Here is a 26833-nt window from a genome sequence, read left to right as displayed (position 1 = left end):
TGCCCTATGTGGCTATCCTTATTTATTTATTTCATTTGTTGACAGAGCCCAGACCCAGAGGTATCACAGTGCTAGTTCATAACATAGTAGCAAGCGCGACAGCTTACTTGCCTCAGTTCTGCCCCATGTTGCTCTCCCTGAGCATTTTGTTCCCCATGATGCCCTCTTTGCCTAGGGCCTCAACAAGTCTGTTTACATGTTGCTCTTCTTACGCCAAGATCTCACCAATGCGGCTCTCATTGTTCAAGTTCTGTTTCATTACCACTCTCTCAACCACCTAATATTATACATCATACAGTGTGGGCAGAATTACTTAAGCTTTGCTCATTATCATATTTGTTGCTCTCCACATGCCCACAACAAATGTCATTCAAGCTGCCGTGTGCAATGCTCAGGTGGAAGGTTTTGCACTGCTTTGCAGCCTTGTAGTCTTGGGCAAACACTATTAATTTGAGCTCGTCAATTTAAAACTTTTGGTTGACATACTAAACAGATAATTATTCAGTAGTGCAACATTGTCTCCTTCTTAAATTGTACCACATTGCAACATATTGTCTGTGCTGCCACCTTCTCCGTTAGAGTTTTGTAAAATCCAGACTACTCACTGCTTGCAAATCACCATTGTGAATGTAAATGAAGGCAGCCCAAATATTTTGGCTGAAGGAATTGAGCGGCGGAGGTATTGGGATTGCATTGCAGTACAGCCTTGAAATCGTGGGCAAACGCTGTGTACTTTTAGCGTTTCTGTTCAGCTTGAAAAGATGACTTGATTTATTTAATAAAATATTTAGCACAATGAACACATTTGTTTCATTTTTAAATACACCACATGACAAAAAGTCGGTTCTGTCCCCTTTATTCCAATTTAGAATTATTTTTATAAATGACTATGCCACAACATTGATATCTGGGCGACACTAATATTTGTGTGATCCTGACTCCCAATTCATCAACTACCCCAGCCTACTGAAACTCCCTGCAGCCTTCAGAGCTTCTACACTTTAGGTGTAACCCTGCGGCACAGCTTTACCTTCTGGCTATATCTCCCCTTCTCCTTTCACTAATTTCTTTAAATGATACTGGGCCTCATTACAAGTCTTCTGGTACAGTAACAACGGTACGGTAAGTTTGCCGGTACCGTTGTTACCGTACCGGCAAACTACGAGTTCTGCTCGCGGGTGCCTTTTTCGGTGCCATTATTTAAACTAACTACAGTTCTAGAATATTTGGGGAAACTGTTGGACAGTGCCTTTAACAAAATATATTGAGTCACCCTCTATGTTATTTCCAGCGATTGAAACCTGGGAAACCGCCAGAGGATTGCGGATCGTATCGTCCACTCTCTCTCATAAACACGGATGTGAACGTTTTCACAAAGATACTAGCATCTCGGCTAAATCCTCTGATGCCCTATATGGTGCATGAGGACCAGGCTGGTTTCATACAGGGGCGATTTACAGAATCCAATATCCAGAGGCTATGCAATGTTTTGGCAAAAATCCTGAAGGTCACCGAGGGGGTCTCTGGACATGCAGAAAGCCTTCGACACAATATGCTGGCCATTTCTCTTTAGGGTACTACACAACTATGGGTTCGGTCCCAACTTTGTGAAATGGGTGAGGCTTCTGTATACACGACCACATGCCAAAACTACGCGATATCCCCAGGAACGGCCAAAAAATCTGCTTTGGCAATATATAAACTGGCACTGGCGGCTAGAGAGACTCATGCACCAGACATTAAGGGCAACTGGGAGAGGGACCTGTGCACGTCCTTTACAGATGTGCACTGGCTCCAGTTATGCAGGTTGACAAAGCAGTATCGTACAACTCTAACCCCAGCCCGTCTTAAGAGAAAGTTTGCAGCAGCGGACGGGAGATGCCTGAGATGCTGTAGTGAAGACGCAGATTTAGTGCACATGTTGTGGTCGTGTGGGGCGCTCACTGAATATTGGCACAAGATATGTGGCGCACTTGAGCTGATGGCAGGACACCCGTTATGCTGGGAGCCAGCAATGTGCATTCTGGGATATGTGATGAAAATGAACCCGCTGAAGCGTAAGCTTATTAACATTGGTCTGTTGTTAGCTAAGCGTGCTATACTGTTGAAATGGAAGAGTGCTGTGTCTCCTACGCTGGAGGATTGCTGAAGGATATGACCTGGCGAATGATAAGGCGGAAGTGTATGCCAGCCTGCTACCCATTACGAACCGACTGAAAGATATTTGGGGAAGTTTCCGCCTTTACCTGATTGAGAAAACTGTTAACTAGTGGGTTGAAATGTGTCCAAACAATGCCATATGACGTTGTGCACTGCATAGCCTGTTTATGTATTATCATGCTGATTCCTTTACAAGTCTCAGTTGATTATATGCATCCACAATGTTGATTATCTGTGCAAAGTTAAATAAAGTTTTTAAAAAAACAAAAAAACATAAAGATGTCAAGTATGTACTAGATGAAGCCTGCTTATGAATTGGAGGGCAGGGCAATAGGCAGCGTGACCAACTTTGCCTCAGCCACTGACCAAACCCTGGTAATGGACAAAACCACAGAGAGGCTATCGACAGAAATACAATGAAGTCAGAAGGTTTCACTCTGAATGTCATGCAAATCGTTCACATGTGAGCCGCAATATAGTGCATCAGCACTTGATAGGGCAGAACAGGAAGTCAAGACATGACTCACTGCCTCCAGAAATTCAGCATCAGAACAAAACCGACATGTAAATTTTTCTTTTTGCAATACAAACTAAGCACCCCTAATCGCCAAGAGATTCAGCTTATTAAATCTAATTAACATATACGACCTTCTGAGCTTGGCCAAACGGCACTGATAGATAATGGTTGCAGCCTCTTATAGGCTAAAAACATCCTAGCGAATGTACTCAATGACTTAAGTTTCCCAACATAATCATGGTTATTTGTCCAATCCCATCTCTCCACACATTTATTAAAGGTTTTCATTAATAACCCACAAACCTCTTCCCACACTGGGGTCCATGCAATTTGCTCAATAAAGCATTCATTGGCCACTTTAAACTCTTTCAGGGATCATAAGCATTGCAGACAATGGCCCTCATTACGACCCTGGCGGAAATCGAAAAACGATGGCGGAAATGCAATACCACCATCGAATAGCGCTCGGTGCGATTATGACCCGTCACCGTAAAGTACGATGCCATTAGCGACACCGTAGTGAACGCCAACGCTAACTGCACCAAGTACGCGCACGCGCGCCATGCCAAACCGTAATTACCACCATGGCGCAACGGTACGCGAATTCTGACCCTAGCGGACATGTACCTAACGCCATCAAGCATGGCGGAAAGTACCATTCCGTCATGGTGAGAAGTACCGCATCGCGAACCAACCGTAAAAGGCCCTACTGAGTGCCTGTACACCACTCCCTGGCCACATTGCACAACTCCTCGTAGGTGCAATGAAGTCACACAATGCAACCAGTGAAATGTACAAGTCACCCATGCATGCCAACGAACAAATGAATCTAGGGGCTCCAAGTGCCTTGTGAGTGGCCATCCATATTTGCCATGGCACCATTGCCGCACTGATGCAGCACAGGCATGTGAAGGTTCAAGTCCAGCAACATGAACTGAAATATGAGACAAACAAAAACAGGCCCCCCCATCGACTGACACCAGTGTAAGGCAACATTCAAAGCAGTATCCTGAGTGAGACTGCACCAGCCCTGTACTCCTGCCAGTAAACAAACCAACCATCAGCATAAGCATGTACCACACAAGTTGGCAGAGTGACTGAGCAGCCAGGCTCATCTCAAGAGGGGCCAATGGGAGCTGCAGGGCACAGATGGCACGAATACAGAAGCTATTCCAATGGACATGACCTCAGTCTCCCTCCAAGAAACGCACGCAAACACAGGCACCTGTGACCAGCCATATTCTGATAATCACATCATTCCACCAATCCACCTGGCTGACCGGCATCTGTTACACAAAAGCTAATCACCCGCCCCTGAGCATGACATCATTAAAACAGTCATAATGGTAGCCCCTATCCCTGACCACACTGGGCTTCGTAGGCAAACGCGGCCAGTACAGTACCACGCAACTATACTCAGAAGCCGGAACCCAATGCAGATCTTCTCACAATACATCGCTCCACAAATAGGAATATGCTACATTACTTGCAAAGAAGAACGCTACACGGTTAATATCAGAATAGAAATTTAATGCACAACAAAATCACCAAGCCCATACAGCCATTAGGTCATGAACTCCAAAATATATTTCATTATTGGGGGCTGCATCCGCAATAAATGACCAGCTTCTTCTTGTGTGACGCCCTGTTCCTTCATGGTACACAGGGGCTACATTCACGTTCAAAAAGGCAACATGGAAGCGCCTAGAACCGCAGGGCCGTCCCATTAGGTAGGCACTAGTCCAGCTGAAAGGTCGATATGTTGCTCCTAGCCACTAGTACTGCGTAAGGGCATGTGGCCCATTGGCGATCGTCTCATAAGATCATAATGGTGCTCCACTGATTAACACGAAGCAGCAGGTGTCGGGAGTAAAAGCCATCTGCAGGAGTGGCATACAGATGGCAGCGGCAAAAGGGGAGGAGATACCTGTCACCCAAATGAAATGAAAAAGAATAGTATGGGCATCAAAACTTCATTTGAATTACTCACTTCAATGATCACACTAAATCTACAGCCATATGCATGCTAGCCCACTCAAAAGGATTATTTCCACCCAAAAATCACTTGCGAATCATAACTATATAAATCGAGGTGAAAACACTATTACAAACGAGTCTTTGTGTGCATGCGTCTGTTAAAACAGAATCCATTAGATGGGATTAGTAACGTGCATAGACACAAGTGTTTGAAGGCGCGTCGAGACAGGGAGGGTTCAACAAGGGCAGATAGACGATGGTCCCACTATGGCAGCCCTGCATCACATAGCGCAGGGGAAGTGGATAGATTCCAAAAAGCCCTGTACATGGCAAACTCTCCATTAAATCATCTGTCCATGCATCCATACATCATTCCCTCATCCCGGAATGAAAACGCCTGATTATTTACTCACATAACATGTGAAATTTCCATTGAGTCTGTGCGTAATGCAGTCTGCAAAATTCACTGTGCTCCAGGCCGGAATTCCAGTGTTGTGAAGTAACATGTATTTGGGAACGTCCTGCCTTATCGTCCACTACGCTATTGCGCATCCCATACTATTCATATCAATCATTGCATTCTCGCCATGGCCCCTGTCCCAAGGACATTAAACAATAGAACGTTATATTTGCAGTCAGACATGTGGGCGTCTCCTCGCCGCTAGATGAAAACCGAAAGCGCCGTCCTTCGAATTCCTCATTTGCAACATCACGTCGAAAAGGCATCTGTGACCGCTTGAAATCACAAATTCATCCATGTAGTGCGGCAGTGTGTGAAAATGGCAACTGGCTTCACTCACAAATGGGACGCCCCGCCCGTCGGTGAACCTCGGTACAGTGCTGCATGAGGGTCCACCGTTAATCGAGTACTGCATTCCACTGACCCTTCACAAGTTTGTTCGCGACTGCAAAGATAGTATGTGAAACAATGGGACCATAGCAGAATGAACATATGAACCAATATTTCACTGCCATCGGGATCAAATACATGATTGTAATAGCAAGATGCCATGCGTCGAATTGCAGCGTTGTGTGCGGGACGTGCTCGCCCAAAGGGGATTGCAGCTTGCACAGGTGGAATGAATCACCACAGGTGGAGGCTATACAGCCTGAAAACACATAAATTGCACACCCAACCCCCTCCCACAACCACACCCACTCCAAAATGCTACCGGCAGGACTAGCGATGTTGGCCCTGGGGGACCTGATAGCACTGCAAGTACTCCAACTTCAAGAAGAAGACGAACACCAACTACTATAACAACCGGCCGCACAGAGGAGACGCAGGAGGAGGGCAAGGCAGGGCCAGCAAGGCCCGCCAGCACAGCCACTACCACCACGCAGGCAGCCCGCAATCCCACGCCTCCGAGCACATCCGTTCAACCTCACGGATGAGCCGATCCACACCCTCTACCGTTTGGACCAGGACACCATAACCGCCATTGTGGACATGACACAGGCTGACCTTGTCAGCATGATAGATAGCCCAACCGCCATCCCACCCCTACTGAAGGTGGTGTCTGTACTCCACTTCCTGGCCACAGGCACCTACCAGCACACAGTCGGACAGTTGCATGGCATTTCACAGCCAGTGTTCTCACGGACACTATTGCAAGTGCTCGATGCCCTCCTGAAGCACGCACATCGACTACATCTCTCTACCACGCTCGGAGCAGGAAATTACGAACACAAAAGTGGGATTCCATGCACTTGGCGGCATACCGGGTTGCATTGGTGCCATCGACTGCACCCATGTGGAATTGGTCGTCCCACATGCCATGGAGGCCCAGTACCGCAACCGAAAACAATTTCATTCTCTTAATGTACAAATGGTGTGTGACTCCAACAGGATCATTACACATTGTTGTGCCCGATTTCCTGGATCAACCCATGATTCTATGGTCTTGAGGAACTCTGCAATACCACGCTACATGGAGCGACACGCAGGGAACAGATCCTGGCTACTCGGTGAGTCTCATTTCATGCATGATAATGTGGGGTATGTGATGCGGCAATGACCTGGCAGGAAGGGGGGGGGGGTGCGTACGTAGCAATGTCATTCCACAAACATCCTTTGTTGTCCACATACAGGTGATGCCGGGTATCCACTGAAGAGATGGCTCCTTACACCACTCCGGAACCCACAGAACCAGCATGAGGAGGACTACAACCATGCCCACTAACGTACCCGTGCAGTCATAGAACAGGCATTCGGCCTACTGAAGACTCGTTTCCGCTGCCTCAGCAGGTCTGGCGGGGCACTCCTGTACCGCCATGAGAAGGTTGCAAAGATGGTCATGGCATGTGTCATGCTACACAACATGTGCGTACGTAGAAATGTGCCCATGCCCCCTGACGCAGAACTGCAAGCACCTGAAGATGGTCATGATGAGGGTGGGGATGTGGCAGCACCTCAAGGAGTCCGCGAGGCACAGGAGGGCCGTGACATTCGTCAGATTCTCATTGATTCATGCTTCTAGCACTCACGCCTGGTGGCTGATACATGGACACGGGACTTGTGGCACTGTGTGTGTCTGGAACATGCACAATATGGACTGTACGCCTATTAAGGCCTCGTACACAAAGATCAATGTCCACACATCTCATTGGATGATTGTGCAATGTTTATAGCATATGTGAAATTATGTTACACACCCCATCGACCCGCCACCCAAGTGAGCCCAACACACCCCCTCCACCCTCCTACCTCCCCCCCGAACACCAGTGTCCAAAGATGCTCATTGTCAGTGGGCAGACGCTATTGCAAGCCCCCTCTCCGGGTATCAGGGGCACCCCTGCCTGTGGAGCGCAGGTTCCTCCCAGATCTACGTTGGGGGCTGCCCTGGACGGAACTTGCAACGGATGATGTCTCTGCCTGCTCACGTCCATGCATGTCCCTAAGGGTTTGTGAGAGCTCAGTGAGCACACGGCGCACAGCGGCAAGTTCAGCACATACGTCTTTGGACGTCGCATGCAGTTCCCCTCTCAGGCTCTCGGTGCTTCTCTCCATTTGTACTCTCAGGCTCTCGGTGCTTCTCTCCATTTGTGCCCTTAGTGTCTCTGTACTTCTCTCCATTTCTGCCCTAAGTGTCTCAGTTGATGTTTCTATGGCTGCCTTAGTACCCCCACATTCATCAGCATGGTCCTTGAGGAGCGTGGCCAGTTGCTGCTGTTGCACGATCACCTGGTCGAGGGACTGTTGCCTCTGCTGTGCCATGGCCATTTGCGGTGGTGTCACAGAGGGGCTGATCACCTCATGTTGCCTTGCCACAGGGCTTGTGGGGGATGGCCAGTCGTCGTCTTGTGGGTGCCCCTGCGTGGTATCCTCATGGTGTACGGGATGAAACAAACAGGGGGATTGAGACAGGTCATGGATGGATCCTACATCGACATCCCCGTTTTCTGTGTCGGAGCATGCTGCCATTAATGCAGTGTCACCTATGGTGCTGCTGCCACCAGAAGCAGTGCCTTCTGTGGCATCCATTGCGGGGACCTGTGGTGGTGCTGTTGTGGGCATGCTGGCTGCTGGGGTGCCTGTTGAAGTTCCCTCCTGTATGCTGCCACTTGATTTGTGCTGCTGCCGTGTCTTGATCCGTGCAGCTGAGGTGGAGGGTCTTTGGCCGTTGGTCTTGGCCCTCTTTGCAGGTGTGCTGGTAGGGGTGTCCTGGAGCTCGTCGTTTGAATCGGACCCTGTGGTGGAGTAAAGGAGGGCGAGCGTTATTAATGGGTCTGTGGAAATTGGAATGGCAATGTATCACATGCATTGGGGTGGTACCTGAGGGTGATTTGGGTCAGGGCCTTGGAGGTGGTTTCATTTTTGTGTGGAATGAGGATGCAGTTGTTTTGCAGCCTGCAGTTAGGGTGTGCCTGCTGCATGTGTAGAGGGTGTTTTTAGGATTTTAAATTATTTATGTATTTAATGTGACTTTTAAAGTGCGAATGTATGTGGACGTTCTCCTGGCCATGTGTTTCTGTTGCACTAAGTGGACACATGGTACTTCACATGATTGGAAATTGTGGATTTAGCATTGTTTTATTTGGGCCACCTACCTGATTCTTCTGATGTCTGCACTCCTTTCTCCATCCCTCCGACTCCCTCTTCCAATGGTGGAGGCACAGATTTCTTCCCAGGGGGTCAACTTGATGGGTGATTCCGATCCTCCCCCGGTAGCTGTGGCAATGTTACGGTTGGCGGATAGTATGCTCCGTACGCGTATCCGCAAGTCGTCCCATCGCTTTCTGCATTGCTGTGGGTTGCGGGGTGCGGTCCCCACCGCACTTACCCGCTGTGCCACCAGGGCCCATATGGCCTTCTTGTTCGCAAGTGCCGTCCTGGTCATTTGCGTCGAGAAGACGACGGCAGCATTCTCCTGGAGGGTCTCTGTGAGCACGGTGAGTTCCTCACGGGAGAAGTGGACCTGCCGCTTGCGGTCGCACGCTTTTTTTGCTACTTTTCCCATTTTTATTGCTTTCACTAGGGTGGATGACGGGTTGGGATGTGTCTCAGGGTAGTATTTTTTATGGTTGTGTGGGAATTCTGATTTTATAGGTGTACGGCGTGCTGTTTCCCGTTCCGGGACCATGTTTTTACTTCCGTTTCCGTATATTTACGGTCACCGTACTTTCCGATTGCCGCTCATTACGGTGACCGCTAAGATGGGTGGCGGAATTGCACCTAGGGTGCCGTACGACGGCGGTGAGGGGCGTTTTGGGGACATTTCCGCCATCGCAGACTTTGCATTTCCGCCATGGCGTAGTGCTCGTGCCCGATGGGTCGGAATTAGCCGCACTTTACTCCGTCGTGCAATGGCGGAAACGCTATTTACGCTATGGCGGTCAGGTCAGTCACTTTCCGCCAGGGTCGTAATGAGGGCCAATGCCTTTTACCTCCTTTATGGTAAGTGCTCACAGTCACCTTTCTTCTCTTCTATGTCGTATCCAAGGTACATGCAACAACTGACACTTTCAATACTTCCTTCCACAGTATATCTTTATTGAACTTGCCAAAGCACATGCATGTTCACAGACATGCATTATTTTTCGCGTAGTCCAGTACCGCCTGCGCACTCCTACTAATGCCTGCAAAGGTGCTGTCAAATACGACTACATCATCTGCGTAAGCTACCCATCCAATTCCGAATGGCCAAGCCTAGGCAGGAACGATTTTACTTCCTTAACAGGCATTACCAAAATCATTTAGAAAGAGATTAAAAAGAAGAGTGGCCAGCACACATCCCTGCCTGACCACTCTACTTAGCTCCATAAGTGCTGACAATTCGCCCAAACTGTTAAGTCTGATTCTAGCTCTATTATCATGATGGATGAGTTTACAGGGGTACAATAGACCCTCAGGCACACCCATACATATCAACTTCCTCCACATTAGAGCTCTATCGACAGAATCAAATGCAACTTAGAAATAAACGAATAGAGCATACAACGCGAGAGCACATTTTTTTCTTACTTGTTGAATAAGGAATTTAAGACCAAGATATTATATGAAGTTGACATACCCTTTTTGAAACGGGCTCAACACCTGACCACACTGCATCCAAGTATTCAACCCACGTAAAATTAAACTTGACTATGTTTTATTCATGCCGCCTAATAATGAAAGTAAGCGATCATTCTTGTATCACTTTTCTTCCCCTGCTTGTGGACAGGAACTAAGTGAGCCATTCACAAAGACCAAGAACAACCCCATGTCTGTTCACCTTTTCAATTAATAACCACATAAAATCTGCTCAGACCTTCAGATTAGCTTTCATAACAGTGTTAGAAACCCCATCTGGTCCAGGGGCACGCAGGTGCTTGAGCCCCTGTATTGCCTCAATCATTCTTTAATGATCAAAATCAACCCTGGCAAACCCAAGAGGAGGGGAGGGGGCACATTATTACCACTAAACCAATTTGCTAAGAACTTGCACCATGTTTCTTCACTGATAACATTTAATGGCACACACCATATTCCTAAATGTTTCCCACAATTTCTTAGAGCTTTTGTCATTTAATATAGTGTACATTTCTTGCCATTACCTTTTATTGCTTGACAGAGTCTGATCTTAGGTCCCCACAAAGAATAATTGAAGGCTCCTTTTGATAGTATGATTCATCACTGCCTTGGCCACCTCTTCTAGAATTTTATTTGTAGTGCCCTTTGATGGGTTCCAGTAGATGTTTATAATGGTTAGAGTTTTTTGGGTGGTTTGATTTGTCTTCCGAGGGCTCCCTTTGTGCCCCAAAACGGTTTGTTGAATGAAAGGGCATCTGATGCGATGAACTTTTACTTCCATGTCAAGTCCATTCCTGATCAGAGTCAGCAGACCTACTTGGGGTCGACCCGTCATGCCCTTCACTGCTGGATTCAGGGGTGCAGTGAAGCCGTCCAGGACTGGACAGTTCCGCAACCAGGTTTCTTGTAAGCACACAAGATCAGACTCAGCCCAGTTCAGTTCCCGTTTAGCAAAGAGATGCATGAAACCGTTTGTGTTTCAAGGTATAAAGGTTAGGGTCCTCCTCTTCTTCACCAGGGGGTTGTCCTATTGCATGGCAGATGATGCTAGGGTAGCAGCCAGCCAGGACCAATTCTCCTCATCTTTTAGGCTTGCTGTTTTAGCAGTCCCATGCTTCTCTTCATCAGCGGACACACTTGTTGCGTTCCGCTGGGTTATTGTCCAGGTCACCCTTGTATCCAGGTGTTCACCCAGTGTGTCTGAGTTATTCATGAATCTCACCCCTGGACCCTGAGGGCGTATATGTGGTGACCTAACCCAGGTTCGGTTTGGAGACCCACTGATGTTCCGGGACATCCTTACTCGACTGCCAACTTCATTTTTTCTTTTGTCATTTGTGTTTTTCTCCACATCTGTTACGTCTGTCAGATCGTAGCCTAAGAGCAGGAAGCTTGCGGCTATTGAGCATCATGTTTTTTACCACGATGGAGCGCAGATGGAACTGAACTAGGTCATCCATTCTTCTTTCTCAAATTCCACGATCGCTAAATCGTCTGTGTTGATTTGTCTTATGTTCGGGATGCAGTGACAAAGTCTCAAGGCATATCTTCTATTCAGGATCAGCTCGAGACCTTTGTCAACAACCCTCTCAAGTCTCATGCGGCGTTCCGGTGGTCTGTGGTCTAGTTTCCCTTTATTGATGTTGTGCAACCTGGCTATACAGGCCTTACCTTTTAGGGAAAAATGCTGTCCTTTTTTATAATTATCTTGGTTGCTGACTCTGTCTCTGTTGCTATCCGTTTTACACCATCTGTCACAGCCTGATTTTGAAGAGTATGGTTCCTGGCATTCCTTGTTTTCTTCCCCTGGGGTCAGTGCGAATAGTTGTCCTAGTTACAATTGGCCACTTTCAAACATGTCATTTTAGGTCTGTATTGCTCAAGCGCCGATGCAAGAGCCACTGCTCTGTCTCTTCTTTCCTCCAAGATTGGGAAGTCATATACATATGTGTCTATATTCTGATGGTTCACTCTTTGAACGGTCAACAGTGGCGTTGAGTCGGCTCATCCAGACTCTAAATCATCATCGAAATCATCATTTAGTATGTATCTTCTCTGTCCTCAGAGTAGGTTGAGAGGTTTAAGAGGACATTTATCGTTTCCTCGTCCGAAATCAGATCTCGTCCTCTTCTTCCTGTGTTGTCAGTCAGGTTTGCACCATCATCAGTTTTTTGCACCATCACCAGTTTTTCTTTCCTATGTTTGGGCCCCTGTGGGTTGTCCTTTATTTCTGTGGTCCCTGCCCTGAGGCTTTGGGTCCGTTTTGCTTTGGGTGGTATTTTGCCTTTTTTTAGTGGAGCTTTTGACAGGGGCTCTGTTTTCTTTCTATGGTTCTCCCTGGAAGGGCTAGTCATTTCTATTCTCCTCCTCTTCCTCCCGAACACTGGGAAGGACTTTGGTTTCCCTTTTTCTGTGGTTCGATCAACCACTGGGATGCTCTTCGGCTGTAGAGATTGGGTAGTTGCCCCAGTATTGTATGTCCCCTTATAACCACAGTTAGACTCCGTGTTGGTGGGCAAACTGCTTTCTGTTTCTTCGGATAGCTTAATCGTTTGTGACTCCTTATCAGCTAGATCCATGTGGTTATCATCATCTGTCCCATTTTGACGTGTGGAATTTGTCTCCATCGGATTCTTTTAAATGAGATTTTCCCAGAGAGTAATCTGCTGTGATAGAGCCCTCGATAAAAATCAACCTTGAGTGGAGCATTGCCAGTAGGGTTGATTGTTCCTTCAGTGTTTCATTTATGGCCTCATAAAGTTTCATAAATGGGACCATTGCAATAGTTACCACCAACAATTGGCCAAAAAGGTCTTGGCCAGATTTTCTTTGGTGATTGCCCTCTTTCCTTCCCATTCGATTGATTTCTGGTTCTTTCGCAGGGTCTTGTTGTTTGTGCGGTAAATAGGCCCTCATTGAGTCTTCCCTTCCTACAGGGGTGTGGGCCGTTTTCTTTTCTCTCAATTTATTCAGTGAGATGTTGGGTTCTGATGCTATTCTGCTGTCATTTGACCTTGTTGCATAGGCAGCAGGCTTTCGACTTTTGAATGATCGATTGGTTGTAATCTCGTGATTTGTTCCAGTTTCCAAGGTCACGTATCTCTGGTTTGGGTCGGCATTTTCACCCGTGTTCAAGTCCCATAGGTCGACTTCTGTGGGTCCATCCCAGTCAACCCCATTTGCCCCACCACTAGGTTGGCGTGGTCATCGGTGGGTTGTGTGATGTCCTTCATTCTCGTGGTCTTTGATAGTGGATTGGTTTTCATTATGTCTACTTGAGGTGGCATATGAATAGCCCAGGTAGGTAGAGTAAGTGTTGCTGTTGTTAAGGCTTCTACATTATTATTCAAACATTTTCCAATTGTACCGGGTGGCCGTTTTACCTCACGACTGGTTGATGAGTTAAGCCTTGGCCTTTTTTGTGCTGGGGTTCTGGTCTTGCTGAGCAATTCATCAATGCTAGGCAGTTTGGGATGACCCACGAGAGTGACGTTAAACAGTACACGCTCAAGGAGCTCCATGTCCTTCAAATCCTCCTCTTCTACTGTTGGGGTATTAATCTTACTCCTGTCTGGTCTGTTTTTCCTTTGGTCCAAGTTCACATTGTTCTTAAATGATTGAACACTCACAACGCCTGGAGTGGGGAGGTTAAGGTTAGTGGACCCACTCCATTTCCATTTCTTTTTAGTCAGACAAGTTTGATCTTTTGTAACAGTCTTGATTCCATTTATGGTTAGCCTGTTTTGCCTTGCCTGGTGGTCTGAGAAAGGGGCTTTTGTCCTTGGTCGACAAGGCAAGGAGGGTACATCTGGGGGCGATAGAGGCTTAGGTTCCCCCTTGGTTGTTTGCTTTTGGGGGTGGGGTGGTTGCTGAGGTCCAGTTAGGTCCAGTTGAATAGTCTTCCAGCACACATGCTGAGCTAGTAGAGGACGGAGTAATCACATTTAAGTCTGGTGACTCAGCGGCGGTTGCATTTTCCAGCTCTGTATTAGCGTTCACGTTGTTGGGCTCTAATATAGAGTCCTTAGGATATGTTTCTTGGTGGACTTGCCATTCTTTATGCCGCGAGGGGGTGGGGGGTCATAGCTCTGACAGGCTGCTTGTCCTGTTTATCCTGCCTTGTTTTGTTCTTCGGTGGTGAGGCTCCATCCCCATCCACCTCTCCATCCTCACTCAGCTCCCGGTCCGCAACGGGATCCAGGGGAGTCTGCGAGGGTGGGGTCCTGGTCCCCTTGTGTACACATGAAGCACCAGAGTCAATCAGCTTCCCCCTAGTCTCCAAAGGTGAGTCTAACCGGGGCCTGGCCATGGATGTGGAAGTGGCAGGCGAAGACAGGGACAGTAGGGCTGGCGGAGATAGCACACAGGGAAGGAGGGGAAACCAAGTATTCAAGTTTGCTTGAGTCATGGCTGGGATAGGTGCTCCCCCACCCCTGTGTCAGCATGGCTCCCGGCCCCCAACTTACTTGATAGGTCTCTTCCTGGCCGTGTCGTCTGTTGGGTCGATTGTTGTTGCCAGCTGCGCATGCTATACGCTCGATCTCTGCTGTCGCTTCCTGAGTTAGGTATATCCAAGATGCCATGTTCGGTCAGCTTTCTGGTCATGAGTCCTCCTGCAGCTGACTCTGCATGCTTTATTCATCCCTCAATTTGGGTGAGACTCAGTCTCCAAGCCGAGACCCCAGTCACACTTGAGTGGCTGGACTTGACATGGGATCCGCGCAGGTGCTCCGGGCCTGTTGTCAGCTGAAATAGAGTTTACTTTTCTTTAAAGTGGCAGCAGCAGCTTTTCCAAGTATCGCTCTGAGCTTCCCAGCACAGAGATTTACGAGCTACAGCCTCCCAGACAGTCCCAGACAGTCTTTTTCATGAGTGACTGGACTCCCATTTTAAGAAAGCACACAGCATGTGGCTAACGAGGGTTGGTCTGGCCTGTAGGGAACTCTAGAGATTTCCTGGTGGGCCTCTGCACCCTGGGCCTCTTTTGTGTGGTATTTCCAAATGTTATCAAAAGAAAAGCATTCGGCTTGCTGAAAATGTGTCATATGGGGCCACTTTGAAAATTATTTTTAGGGCCTCTTTTGGTCCCCAGTAATTATTTCTAGGGCCTCTTTTAGTTCCCAGTCCATCCCTGTGGCTAGCTCTGGTACAGCAAGTATCAAGTTTCACGCAAAAAGCATAGGAGAATGCCAGAGTGAGGCTCTAGTGTCCCTGTGTTTTTAGAATTACTGCATTGACTTCCTAAATAAGCATATTTCAGTATCACTAAATTGTTAAGGAAAAGATAGATGTTCCTATTGTTATTTCTTTGATATCACTATTTATTGCAGGAATCCACAGTTCTTACCTGTGATATAAATATTACCTGGAAATATTAAGGAGAATAGACTTTTTAACCCTATAAAACTTATTTTCAGCAGCAGAAAGTTAGGAAGCATTGACTCACAACTTTTTAAAATAAAGTTATTGTTGGCACATTTTATAAAACTTTCTTGAAATAATTGTTTTCCTGTTTAGGAGTTTAATTTCAATCTTAATTGATCACTTATTTTATTACCTAAAGCAGAGAATATTTAATATCTAAATGTTTTGTTATTTCTTCTCTTAGGAAGTACAGCGTATACTGAAGGAAACGCCGTTAAGATTTGACAAGGGTAAGAAGTATTTAAAGAAGTATGCGTGTGCATTGGAAATAATTTAACATTGCACCTTTCCATTACCATATATCCTGTTTAGAGATTGATTCTGAATAGACACCCCATTTAAAGGTCACAGTGAGGTTGTGCGGTAAGAAGATGAAAGTCATTCAGCTGGTTTGACTTCTAGCAGGGCACACCTTGGCAGAGCACTTTTGAAATAATCTGATTCCACTTGATACTTCTTTTGTGATTTAATTACATTTCACTAATCTCGTTTCATGTGTTCCATTGTGCAATCAGTGTGGACCTCTCATTGCTTTTCTAGCAAAACATCTACACTCTATAGCCCTATTCCATAGCAAACGTATTACCCAGCTCCTTTTAGTTCATAGTTCATCCAACTTAATCCAATTGAATGGTAAAGTTAATTCAGCACATTTTAGGTTTTCAGAGAATACCTTATCTCACCAGTGTAACTAATAAGCTGAGCAGTTCCAAGTTACCATTCATGCAGGATATATTTATTTCCATGGGGAATGAACCAGTTATTTTTGCTACATTGCCCTGCATTTAACTCAACGGCGCAGATCTTCTCAAACATTCGTTCACTTAAGAGATCCTGCACTGTTCTGTTAATGGATACTCTAAACCTGATTTCCCCTTGCTGGCTTCTGGGCTGGACAGCTTTAGTGTGTGTGAAGCTGTGACGTCAAGGTTTAAATACACCTCAGCACCTGATAATATTGAAGTGTCTTTACTATGGTTTAGCTTGATTATAAAAGTCAATGCACAACACAACTGATTTTACCAAAACAAGCTGCAACATAAATTAAGAAAGGAATGCATGTGATATATCACTGGCCAATGGCTACTGGTGAGTGCAAATGTTGCACCCGGCATATAACAGGGTATACAGTAGATGTCCTATTTGTTTTAACTACATTATCATTAATTTTGTTTAACAGTAGTGAATAATTGTCCTCTCATTACATAGATATTCAAAGCAAAACATTTTGTGGCGAACAACCTAAGCGGGTATGAAGTAAGCTTTCATGTCCCCATGTAAAGATCTTCTAGACCAGTGGTCTTAAACCTGCTGTCTGCATCACCCTCAAAGCCTGGCCCCCACAGGACTTGATTGCCACAGCTTGATGAATCATTAAGGAAGACCCATTAAGAACTGCTCACCTTAATAGCAGCAGCATCAACCTTTCACAATTAACCGGTGCAAGCTCAGGCTTTACAAATAGGAGAGAGGCAACTGTCTGAAGACATGTAGAGGCTCAAAGCTCATCGAAACTGTGTTTATTTCCTCTTTGATTTAGTCAGCACCTGACTCATATTACTACAGTGTATGAAGTGGAAGCAGGCACTAATGGACCCTGTCCTCTCACTACACCAAAGTTGAAAAGAAAACGGTGTGGAGAGGATGAAGAGAGAGAGAAGGGGGAAAGGTACTGGTGGGTAAAGTCAAAGGAAATAGAGAATGGAGAGACAGAAGGAAAATAACCAAAACAAATTAAGGTACCAGAATGGTATCAATACAGAGAGGAGAGGGAAAGAGGTTGTACAATGGTTTTGCCTTGAACAATTGCAAAACAGAGCTTATAATCTTAGGCACTTGACTTCCTGCAAGCTGGGTCATTTAGACCAAGCATACTCCTCCATTCAAATCGCAAATTGTCTGCTGCCCACTCTCAAGAAAGTGAAGACTTTGCGAGTCACCTTCGATCAAGAACTTTCATTGAGGGCTCACATCAGCCACCTACTGTCCAACTCCTCTTACTATATCAAGCTCCTGGCTCAACTCGGACCTTTTCTTGAAATGTCCAGCTCTGCTATCCTGGCTAGAGCTATTATAGACAGTCGTCTGTACTACTGTGCAAGGATTCTACTGGGTGTGGGTAAGGGGGAGATCAATCACCTGCAAGTTGTTCAGAACAATCCAGTCAGGGTAGTAGCAGGTCTGCGAAAAACTGACCATGTATCGGCGGCAAGGAGATTGCTACACTGGCTTTCTATAGCCAATAGGGTTATGTTTCGTACCCTGTGCATTGTGCACTCCTGTCTCAATGGAAAAAGTCTGGCCTATTTGACAACTCAACTGAAATGGCTACCAGACAGATGCAGCCTTAGGTCTAAAAACACTGCTCTGCTGGAATCACCGAAAGCCAAACTGCCTCTTCTAGAAAGGGGATGCTTCCCTTTCTCGACCCCACGCCTTTGGAATACTCTTACTCCTACGTCCCATCTCCTTTCCTCCATACTTGTGGGGATATTCCGTCCTTCGGGACGGGACCAAAGGACTTTTGTAAAAAAGCATCAAACATTTAAATTGTTGTCCTTCTTTTTTTTTTATGTGGGGTACCGCATGTGCCCGTAACTCCGCTCTCCTGAGCTACAGCCCGCTCATCGCCCTTCAGTCCTTTTCTCTGCGCGGTGGGTGCTGGACGCACTTGCATCATTGGTAATTTTTATTTGTATTCCCTTTGGCCTTCCTTCCTGCTCCGGTTCCATGGTCATCTAGCCCTCCGTCTATGCCGGAGCATCTGGGATTCGTGTCCTGTTCTTCATGCGAGCATCGCTTCGCGAGAACGGATCCCCATTCTCTCTGGTTGGAGTGTCTAAGCCCGGAACATCGCTGGGATTTGTGCTTCTATTGCAACTCCCTTTCCATCCGGGCACTCCACCGTCGTCTTCTTCGGCGGGAGGAAGTGTTTCAGCACGTTCCTCCACCCCATTTACAGCTTTTCATCGACGAAAAAAAGAAACGCCTGGTAAGTTCCTTACTTTTTAGGGCACCCCGGCCAGGGGACTCCTTCCCGGGGTCTTCCAGGACCGGGAGGGGTTCGAGTAGCTCTGTCACCAGGGGTTCCACTGAGGTGCCAAAAGGGCCTAATAGGTGCACCGGAGTGTTCTCTGAGGGTTCCTGTAGTGTAGCGGACCTGCGAAACCCAAGACTGTTCTGAGGTTCACCGTTCGGGTGCTAAAGTTCAGCCCAGTTCTTCTGTGGCTCTGGTTATTGGGGTTCACCCTGAGGTCTCAATTTCTGGAGCTTTCCACACCGAGTCACGACTCAAGGCCGCACTTGATGGAGCTATTCGTCCTGGGTTACAACCCGAGGTTCCTCTTCTTGATGCTAAGATCAGCACTGACCAAATCGAGAGATCCTCTTTGAAGGTCTTGTTAGTGAGGTTCGTTCCTCATCCATCCCACGCTCAGGGTCGTGGTGGTACCGATTATGTTGAGGGGCAAAGAGGGCAGTTACGGACCACAAGCCTTCTAGTACCGGCTCTGCTGAGATTCCTCCACTGGAGGCTAATTTTGGTGTAGTTTCTAAGATGTCCAGTAAACATCCAAGACCTTCCAGCACCGGCTCTGCGGTGTCAAGGCTAAAGTTTTACTTAAGTCCCCTGTCTCCCCTGAGGAGGCAATTGCCTCATCCTCACATTTGACGCAGTTCTCCTCAGGTGCCAACAAAATGGCGGCCCATCCTCCTGGGTCCACGGGGGCCATTTTGGATACCTCCCTTACACCAACGTTCACAATGTTTGGTGCTGGGAACATGTCACTTGGGGCTGAGCAGCCTTTTCCACGTTATGTGGACAACAAAAACCTGTTCTGCCCTTCATTTGACTGGCCTGCTTCCGCTCCACTCATCTATATGGATCCGGCTGATGGTGGGCCCTCCTGGCAACCATCCTCCTTGCGTTCATGGGGGTATGTCCCTCATAAGCGGCCTCTGCCTGTTCCAGAGCCAAATCCTTCGGCTGAGGATGAATTTTTTGGAAAGCTTCAGATGCTCCTGCTTTCTGTTCCCATTAAGGCATATTTCAAAAGTCTTTTCAGGGAAATGTACCCTGAACCTCCTGTCCCACCTCCGGCCCGGCTGTTCTTACGCAGGTTCCGGTGGTGCCACTTCCTCCACCGCTTCCTAGTGGGCCCCCTCCACCACTCCCTCCTCTGCCCTTGCTGTCTCCTATAGAGAAGACACCGGCAGAGTGAGACACCACTTTAAAACCTGAGGCGGTATGCATGGTGGACCAGTCTTCTGCTTCCCCTTCGTTGGATGAGCCTCAAGCGGATCAGGATGGCGATGAACAGTTCCACTCTGTTAGAGCATTCCATGACCGGGTGCTGGATATGATGACCCTCCTTGATATTCCAGTACCTGAAGCCCCCACTCTACAGGAAGGGGTGCTTTCTGCAGCCTCCCTCTCACCTCAGGAGCGTACCGGCCTGTTCCTCCAGAAGGACGTCTTGGCTGAGGCCCGTAAGGTCTGGGATAAACCCCATACTCGGCTACACCTCAACAAGAGGATTGACGCTCGATACAATCTTCATGCCTCTGAGGAGATAGCCTTATTGTCCTGTCCGCTCTCTTCCTCAACGGTGGTGGCAATAGCCACCTTCCAGTCAAAACCGACCTCTACATCTTCCATGGCTGTGTCCCAAATCCTTTCTAAACAGCATAAGCTTCTCGATGCCTTGGGCAAGAAAGTCTTTGCCAATTCGGCGCTCCAACTCCGTCAAGCCGACACCGAGCTCATCCTGGCAGCCGCCAATCTGAGGCTGTGGAAGGAGTTGGTGGATTTCCAGGATGTTTTCCTGTGGATAGGCTAGACGATATCAAATCGGGCTTGTCGGACGCCAAAGTGTTGGCACAGTATCTACTGGAAGCTGCAACACACCACGTAGATACCTCCGCTCAAGGCCTTATGGTCGGGGTTGACATCTCCCGCCAAGCGTGGCTCCACGCAACAAAGTTTTCAAAGGAAGTGCAAGACAAAGTACTGGACCTTCCTTTTGATGACAAGGAATTGTCTCACAAAGACGAAGGCAAGTACCCAAACCGCCAAATCTTTATCGTTCCTGGCAAAAGCTCCAGCTAAGGCCCCTTATACACAGCGGTCAGGATCCCAGACTCGGTCCTTCTCTGAATTCAGGGGGTTTCAGGATCGCTGTGCACACCGTACTGAACCTCTGAGTGGTGGGCTCTGTCGAAAGCAACAACATCAAGGAGGTCGGTTTTTCTCTCGCCCATCAACCTCCTCTCCAGAGACAGGTAGTCTCTCTGCCAACAAGTCATCCAAATGATATATCTAGTCGGTCGCACGAGACTCCGGTTGGAGGCCGAATCTCATCTCATCTGGAGGTGTGGCAGACCATCACCGAATACTGGTGGGTTTTGTCCATCGCTCGGGCGGGCTTCCGCTTGCCCCTCCCCCTATCCCACACTTCAATCCTCCCGTCCAGCAGATCGGGTCTCCCTCCCTCAGAGCTGAGGTACACAAACTTCTAGACCTCAGAGCGGTGGAAACTATTCCCCTTGGGGAACAAGGGGAGTGCTTCTACTCCCGTCTGTTCACAGTGCCCAAACCCAACCAGGCTGGCCTGCGCACTATCCTTGATCTTTCCCAGTTCACCCTTTCTTTCCCCAAGAGAAATTCAAGATGATCACACCTTGCCAAATAAAGTCCTCTCTTCGGAAAAGCGACTGGCTCAGTGTGGTGGACCTTCAGGATGCATAGATGCACATCCTGATATGGAGCCCGCATCGGAAATATCTGTGGTTCTCCTTGGAAGGGGAACATTTCCAGTTCCGTGTGCTCCCGTTTGGTCTCAGCTCGGCACTGCCTGTCTTTCCGAAGATGTCAGTCATCGCAGGTTTCCTCAGACTACATGGAGTTCATGTATACCCATATTTGGACGATTGGCTCCTGCGCAGTCCCTGCCCACAGACGGCATTGATCAATCTCCAGTCTCTCCTCCAGCTCCTGTTCTGCATGGGGCTGTCGGTAAACTGGTGGAAATCTTCCATGACAGTCTCTCAAGACCTGATTTTCCTGGGTTTCCGTTGGAATACGGTCAGTACCAAGGTGTTCCTAACGGCAGACAAGATTGCAGACTTAGCAGCCGCGTGTCAGCTCTTCCTCCAGTCTTCGCACATGACGGCTTGGTGGTTCCAGAGACTTCTGGGCCTCATGGCATCTTGCATGCTAGCCCTTCCTCTTGCACATTTGAAGTTGAGTCATACTCAGCTGGCTCTTCAGAGCTCTTGGTCTCAGGCTTCGGGACCGGATTCCAAGATAATCCCAGTTCCGTCCTGCATGACAACGGATCTAAAATGGTGGTCTTCGGCCGACAACCTTTCAGTGGGGGACTCCTTCCAGGAGCCCTGCCCACAAGTGATGCTTACCACAGACTCCTCCCTTCTGGGGTGGGGTGTAACGCTGGGCCAGCTTCAAGTAATCAACCTTTGGACACTTCAGGACAAGCAGTTTCATATCAATTTTCCTTGCTCTTTTTCTGGCGCTCAAAGCCTTTCAACCGTCCATCCCGAACAAGGTAATCCTTATTCGTACAGACAATTCTGTGGTGATGTTTTACTTCAACAAGCAGGGTGGCACCAAGTCCCCTCTTCTTGTGGACCTAGCCACACAGATTTGGGAATGGGCCATCCAGCACAAGATTTGGCTCCTGGCTGTAGACATTCCGGGTCATATCAATGTAACTGCAGATTCACTCAGCCACCACTCAGCAGCCAGTTACGAGTGGGACTTGAACACAGATGTTCTCTATACCATTTTTTGCCAATGGGGCACTCCAGAAGTGGATCTCTTTGCGACTTTTACAAACAGGAAACTTCCTCTATATGCATCCAGAGATGGTCTCGGGGTGTCCTCCCTGGGAGACGCTTTAGAGATTCCATGGCGCAACATGAAGGCTTATGCCTTTCCTCCACTACCTCTGATTCATCGGTCACTCTGCAAGCTCAGGAATGCATCGAATTGCACTCTCCTCCTCATAGCTCCTTGGTGGCCAGCCAGATTCTGGTTTTCGGAACTTCAGCATCTGTCGATTCTTCCACTGATCAGATTGCCGCAGATTCCCGACCTGCTTCACCAGTGCGGTCGCCAAATGTGGCAACCCTCCCCTCAATCGTTCAGCTTGGCGGCATGGTGCCTGAATTCAGATCTTTAGCGCAATTTAATCTGTCCGAGGACAATATGCGCATTATCCAAGCGAGCAGAAAACCTTCTACGAGGGCTCAATATAGGAGCAAATGGCTCAATTTATGCAACTGGTGCTTCGCTAAGCAGCTTGACCCCAGACACGCTACGGTTGACACTGTTCTTTCATTTGTGTCTCACCAAGCAGCCTATGGCATTCATGTCTTGTCTTGCAGTACTTACTTATCTGCCATTGCGGCTTACATGTCCACTGACAGCTGTTCCTTTTCTTTGACTAATCCGGTCATTAAAAGGCATTTTGCAGGTCTTCTGCATCTTTTCCCGTCGGTGCGCACTCCTCATCCCAAATGGGATTTGAATATGGTCCTCACCACGTTATGCTATAAACCATTTGAACCTATTGTCATGATTCCTGTCCCTCATGTCCCCAGCCCTCCAAGATGTCAGGCTGGAGCCAGGCCACAAGCAACCAACATAGCCCTCAAGGGCCTCTCCATCCCTCCAAAGACCCACTTGGTGTCAGACTTGGAGCTTGTGGCACCAGACTCACTCACTCCCATAGGATAACATTGGGGATTGGACTTGTAGTGCATTGATGGGGACAAGATGGATGCCCCCACATATTTTGATTCCCAGAACTGCATGTATGGTCTAGTCTTTTGGGTGTGGTTCAGCCCAGATGCACCTGGGATACCCAGAGACTATGTAAGCCACACCCAGGCTGAGAAACATGCTTTACATTTTCTGCACCTGCAGCGTGACACTCGCCGTGTTCGGATCGGTCTCCAGTATGCCTGCATCTTTCTTCTGCGCTCAGCTCCTGCAAGAACAAGAACACCGTTAGGAACAGCCTTACCTTGCGGTGCTTCTGCCCATCAGTCATCGCTCCTTCTTATCTGCGGGCATCTTCGGTGGTGTCAGTCCCATCCCGGCACGCCGCTTCCTAAGGAGAAGGGAAAAGAACAGAAAAAAGGCATTAGTAAGCATTCTGCAAATCTTCGCTTATTTTTAAATACTGTACGAGCTTCAAATGCTTACCTGAATCCCAGCCACTGTGGGGGAACTCTGTCTCCGGAACTTCTTATCCATCTGCAAGAGGGAAGAGACACTCCAGGTTAGCGTGGAAACATCTAGAGGCGCTGCATACCGTGCTTACCCACCGCATTTGTTGTTCATAACCGGCATCCACGCTAAAAACGTCGCGGCACCTAAAAGACACAGAAAAAGAACTCAGTTCAATGCAAATACGTAAGGGCTGCATTGCGCATCGCGCTCTCACTCACATTCAGTGCTACTCATCTCAGCAGCACGCCGCCATCCCCGGACGCCGGCCATCATCTAAGGAAGGAAAGGAACGAAGTTAGAGAACTGTTCAAAAGGCTCATTATACTAACCTGTCGGACTCTTGCCAGTGAAGTAACTAGGCAGCAACGAGTCTGCATCAATCAACGCTCCCCTGCACTGAAGGCAGGACGGAGAGCACACTATCCAAGAAAACAAGATGAGCTGTGGATCAAACGGAAGGGTTGGACCCCGTGGAAGAAGGGGTTCAAGCACACAGAGACAATACGGAGTTAAGCTCTACCAATCCTGTGTTTTTTGGCCCAGTCTCCAGTCGAATAGCCTCCAGGGAAGGGTTCGAGGTCAGAACAGGCTGAGTGACGTCCCCGTGGATACCAGGTGAGCGATACAGAACGCAAAGCCTCACATCAAAATCCACCTGGGGGTCATGGAAACGTCAGAAACCGACCAGTTAGCCCACATGTTGGGGCAGCTACGTTCCGAAGTACATGCAGCCAGGCAGGAGACCAACACCCTGAGGAGAGAGCTGATAGTAGCCAAAGAACGCACTGATGATTTAAGCCGGCAACTTCTCCAGTCACAAGCAGGGCATGCACCATTGCCGGGAAGCGTGCCCTCGATGCCAGCGCCATCAGCCAATCCTGTTCAGATAACCCTTCCTGGGGCAGTTCCCTTGGCCCCGCCCGAACAATTTACGGGGGATCCCAAGAGGTTTGCAACGTTCATGAAGCAATGCCACCTGCACTTCCTTTGTAGGCCAGGGGCCTTTCCGAATGACCAATCACGGGTTGCTTTTGTGCTATCCTACCTGAGTGGTAGCGCCGCGGACTGGTCTGTACCCTTTGTGGCCCAAGACGATACTTTGCTGCATGACTTCAGGGATTTGCAGCAGGAGATGGAAAAGCTGTTCGCCCAGTCGTATTCATGGGCAGGCATTAGACAACGAACTTCTGTCCCTACGCCAAGGGAATCAAGACCTATTAACATACATAGCCACGTTCAATAGACTCGTAGTTGAAGCAGAATGGCCTGTGGAGAAGAGAACCACGTTATTTCATCAGGGGTTGAGGGGGGAGCTCAAGGATGTTCTCGCACAAGTAGTGAACCCCCCGAAAGACTGCTCAGAATTCATAGACCTTATTGTTCAACTGGATCATAGGTTGCAGGACCGAAGAGCAGATCGAACCAGACCGGACCCTCGCCCTATGTATGTGCATTCAAAAGACAATATTGCCCGAACAACGGAAGGTTCAGGAGAACCAATGCAAATCGGGGGGGGTCAGATCCCCCTTGACTAAAGGGGAAAGGGATAAAAGGAGACAGCAGCAGTTATGTCTGTACTGCGGAAGGTCAGGTCATTTCCTTAAAGAGTGCCCTGTGAAGCCATCGAGGAGGACGGTAGGGGCCACGGACAAGGAAGATACCATCAAGGAATCGGAAAACTCCCCAGCCCGGCAAGTGTAGGGGTCCACTTGTCGAGCGAAGAAAGTGAACTACAGACCTCCCATTTTGCACTATCTGTGGTCTTGATCAATCACCAACAACCATCTCGGATGCACGCAGTAAGAGCGTACATAGACAGTGGAGCCATTGGGAATTACATCGACCAGGATCTTGCGGCAAAGGTGGGGCTTCCATTATGCCCTAAATCAACCACCGACACTGTTACCACAGTCGATGGCACGGAAATAGCTTCTGGTCCAGTATCCCAATGCACTGCAGCTTTAACCCTTCTGTGCCAGGATGGACACCAAGAATCTATCATTTTCGACCTCTTAAGGCACCACAGTTCTGGTTGATTTTGGGAATGCCATGGTTGGTAGCTCATAATCCTCGAATCGATTGGCGAGCAAAAGAATTGGCTTTTCCCGAGACTTGCGCTCACATATGTTATTGCCAAGAGAAACAACCAATAGACACCAGAACCTCCACGCTTGCGACTGTGGCAATCAGCACCATACCAAGTGAATACCAGGACTTTCAAGATGTCTTTCAGAAAGAACAGGCTAATACCCTGCCACCGCATAGACCATACGATTGCCAAATTGACCTGATACCCGGTGCACAAATTCCTTGTGGGCGAATTTACGCACTCACGGAACCAGAAAACCAGCGCCTGAAGGCCTATCTTGACCAATACCTGGCCAACGGGTTCATCCGTCCCTCGAAGTCTCCAGCAGCCAGTCCGCTATTCTTTGTACCGAAAAAGGAGGGGGACTTGAGAACGTGCATCGACTATCGCGCACTGAACCAGATTACCGTAAAAAATCGCTATCCCCTGCCACTGATCCCTGAATTGCTTGATCAAGTCAAAGATGCCCAAATATACACAAAACTAGACCTGAGGGGGGCATATCACCTTGTTCGCGTAAGACAGGGGGACGAATGGAAAACCGCTTTTCGCACCAAATACGGCTTGTATGAATATCAAGTAATGCCCTTTGGCCTTTGCAATGCGCCTGCTGCATTTCAATACTTCATGAACGATGTCCTGCGGGAATTGATTGATGTCTGTGCTCTAGTGTACACCGACGATATCCTAGTATATTCTGCATCAAAGCAGGACCACTTTAAACACGTCCGATCCATATTGGAGAAACTCTGTGAACACCAGCTCTACACCAAGCTCGAAAAGTGCTCATTCCACGTCTCCGAGGTGGAATTCCTGGGCTTTATTCTCAGCCCAAATGGAATCCGAAAGGATGTACACAAGGTAGATGCTATCCTGAACTGGCCATCCCCAAATTCATTC

General features: G+C 48.0%; 1 protein-coding gene across 1 annotated transcript in view; it reads left to right on the top strand.

The window, feature by feature from the left end:
- The window catches only part of TNFSF11 (TNF superfamily member 11), a 361635-nt gene that overhangs the window by 244685 nt on the left and 90117 nt on the right, over positions 1-26833 (top strand). The window contains exon 3 of the mRNA XM_069640032.1: positions 15775-15820. Within this exon, the coding sequence (XP_069496133.1) occupies positions 15775-15820 (46 nt within the window). The remainder of the gene's footprint in view (positions 1-15774; positions 15821-26833) is intronic.

Source organism: Ambystoma mexicanum, chromosome 7q (genome assembly GCF_040938575.1).
Source record: "Ambystoma mexicanum isolate Mex_15411 chromosome 7q, UKY_AmexF1_1, whole genome shotgun sequence".
In the NCBI taxonomy this organism is placed as follows: domain Eukaryota; kingdom Metazoa; phylum Chordata; class Amphibia; order Caudata; family Ambystomatidae; genus Ambystoma; species Ambystoma mexicanum.
This window is presented reverse-complemented; position numbering and strand designations above follow the sequence as displayed.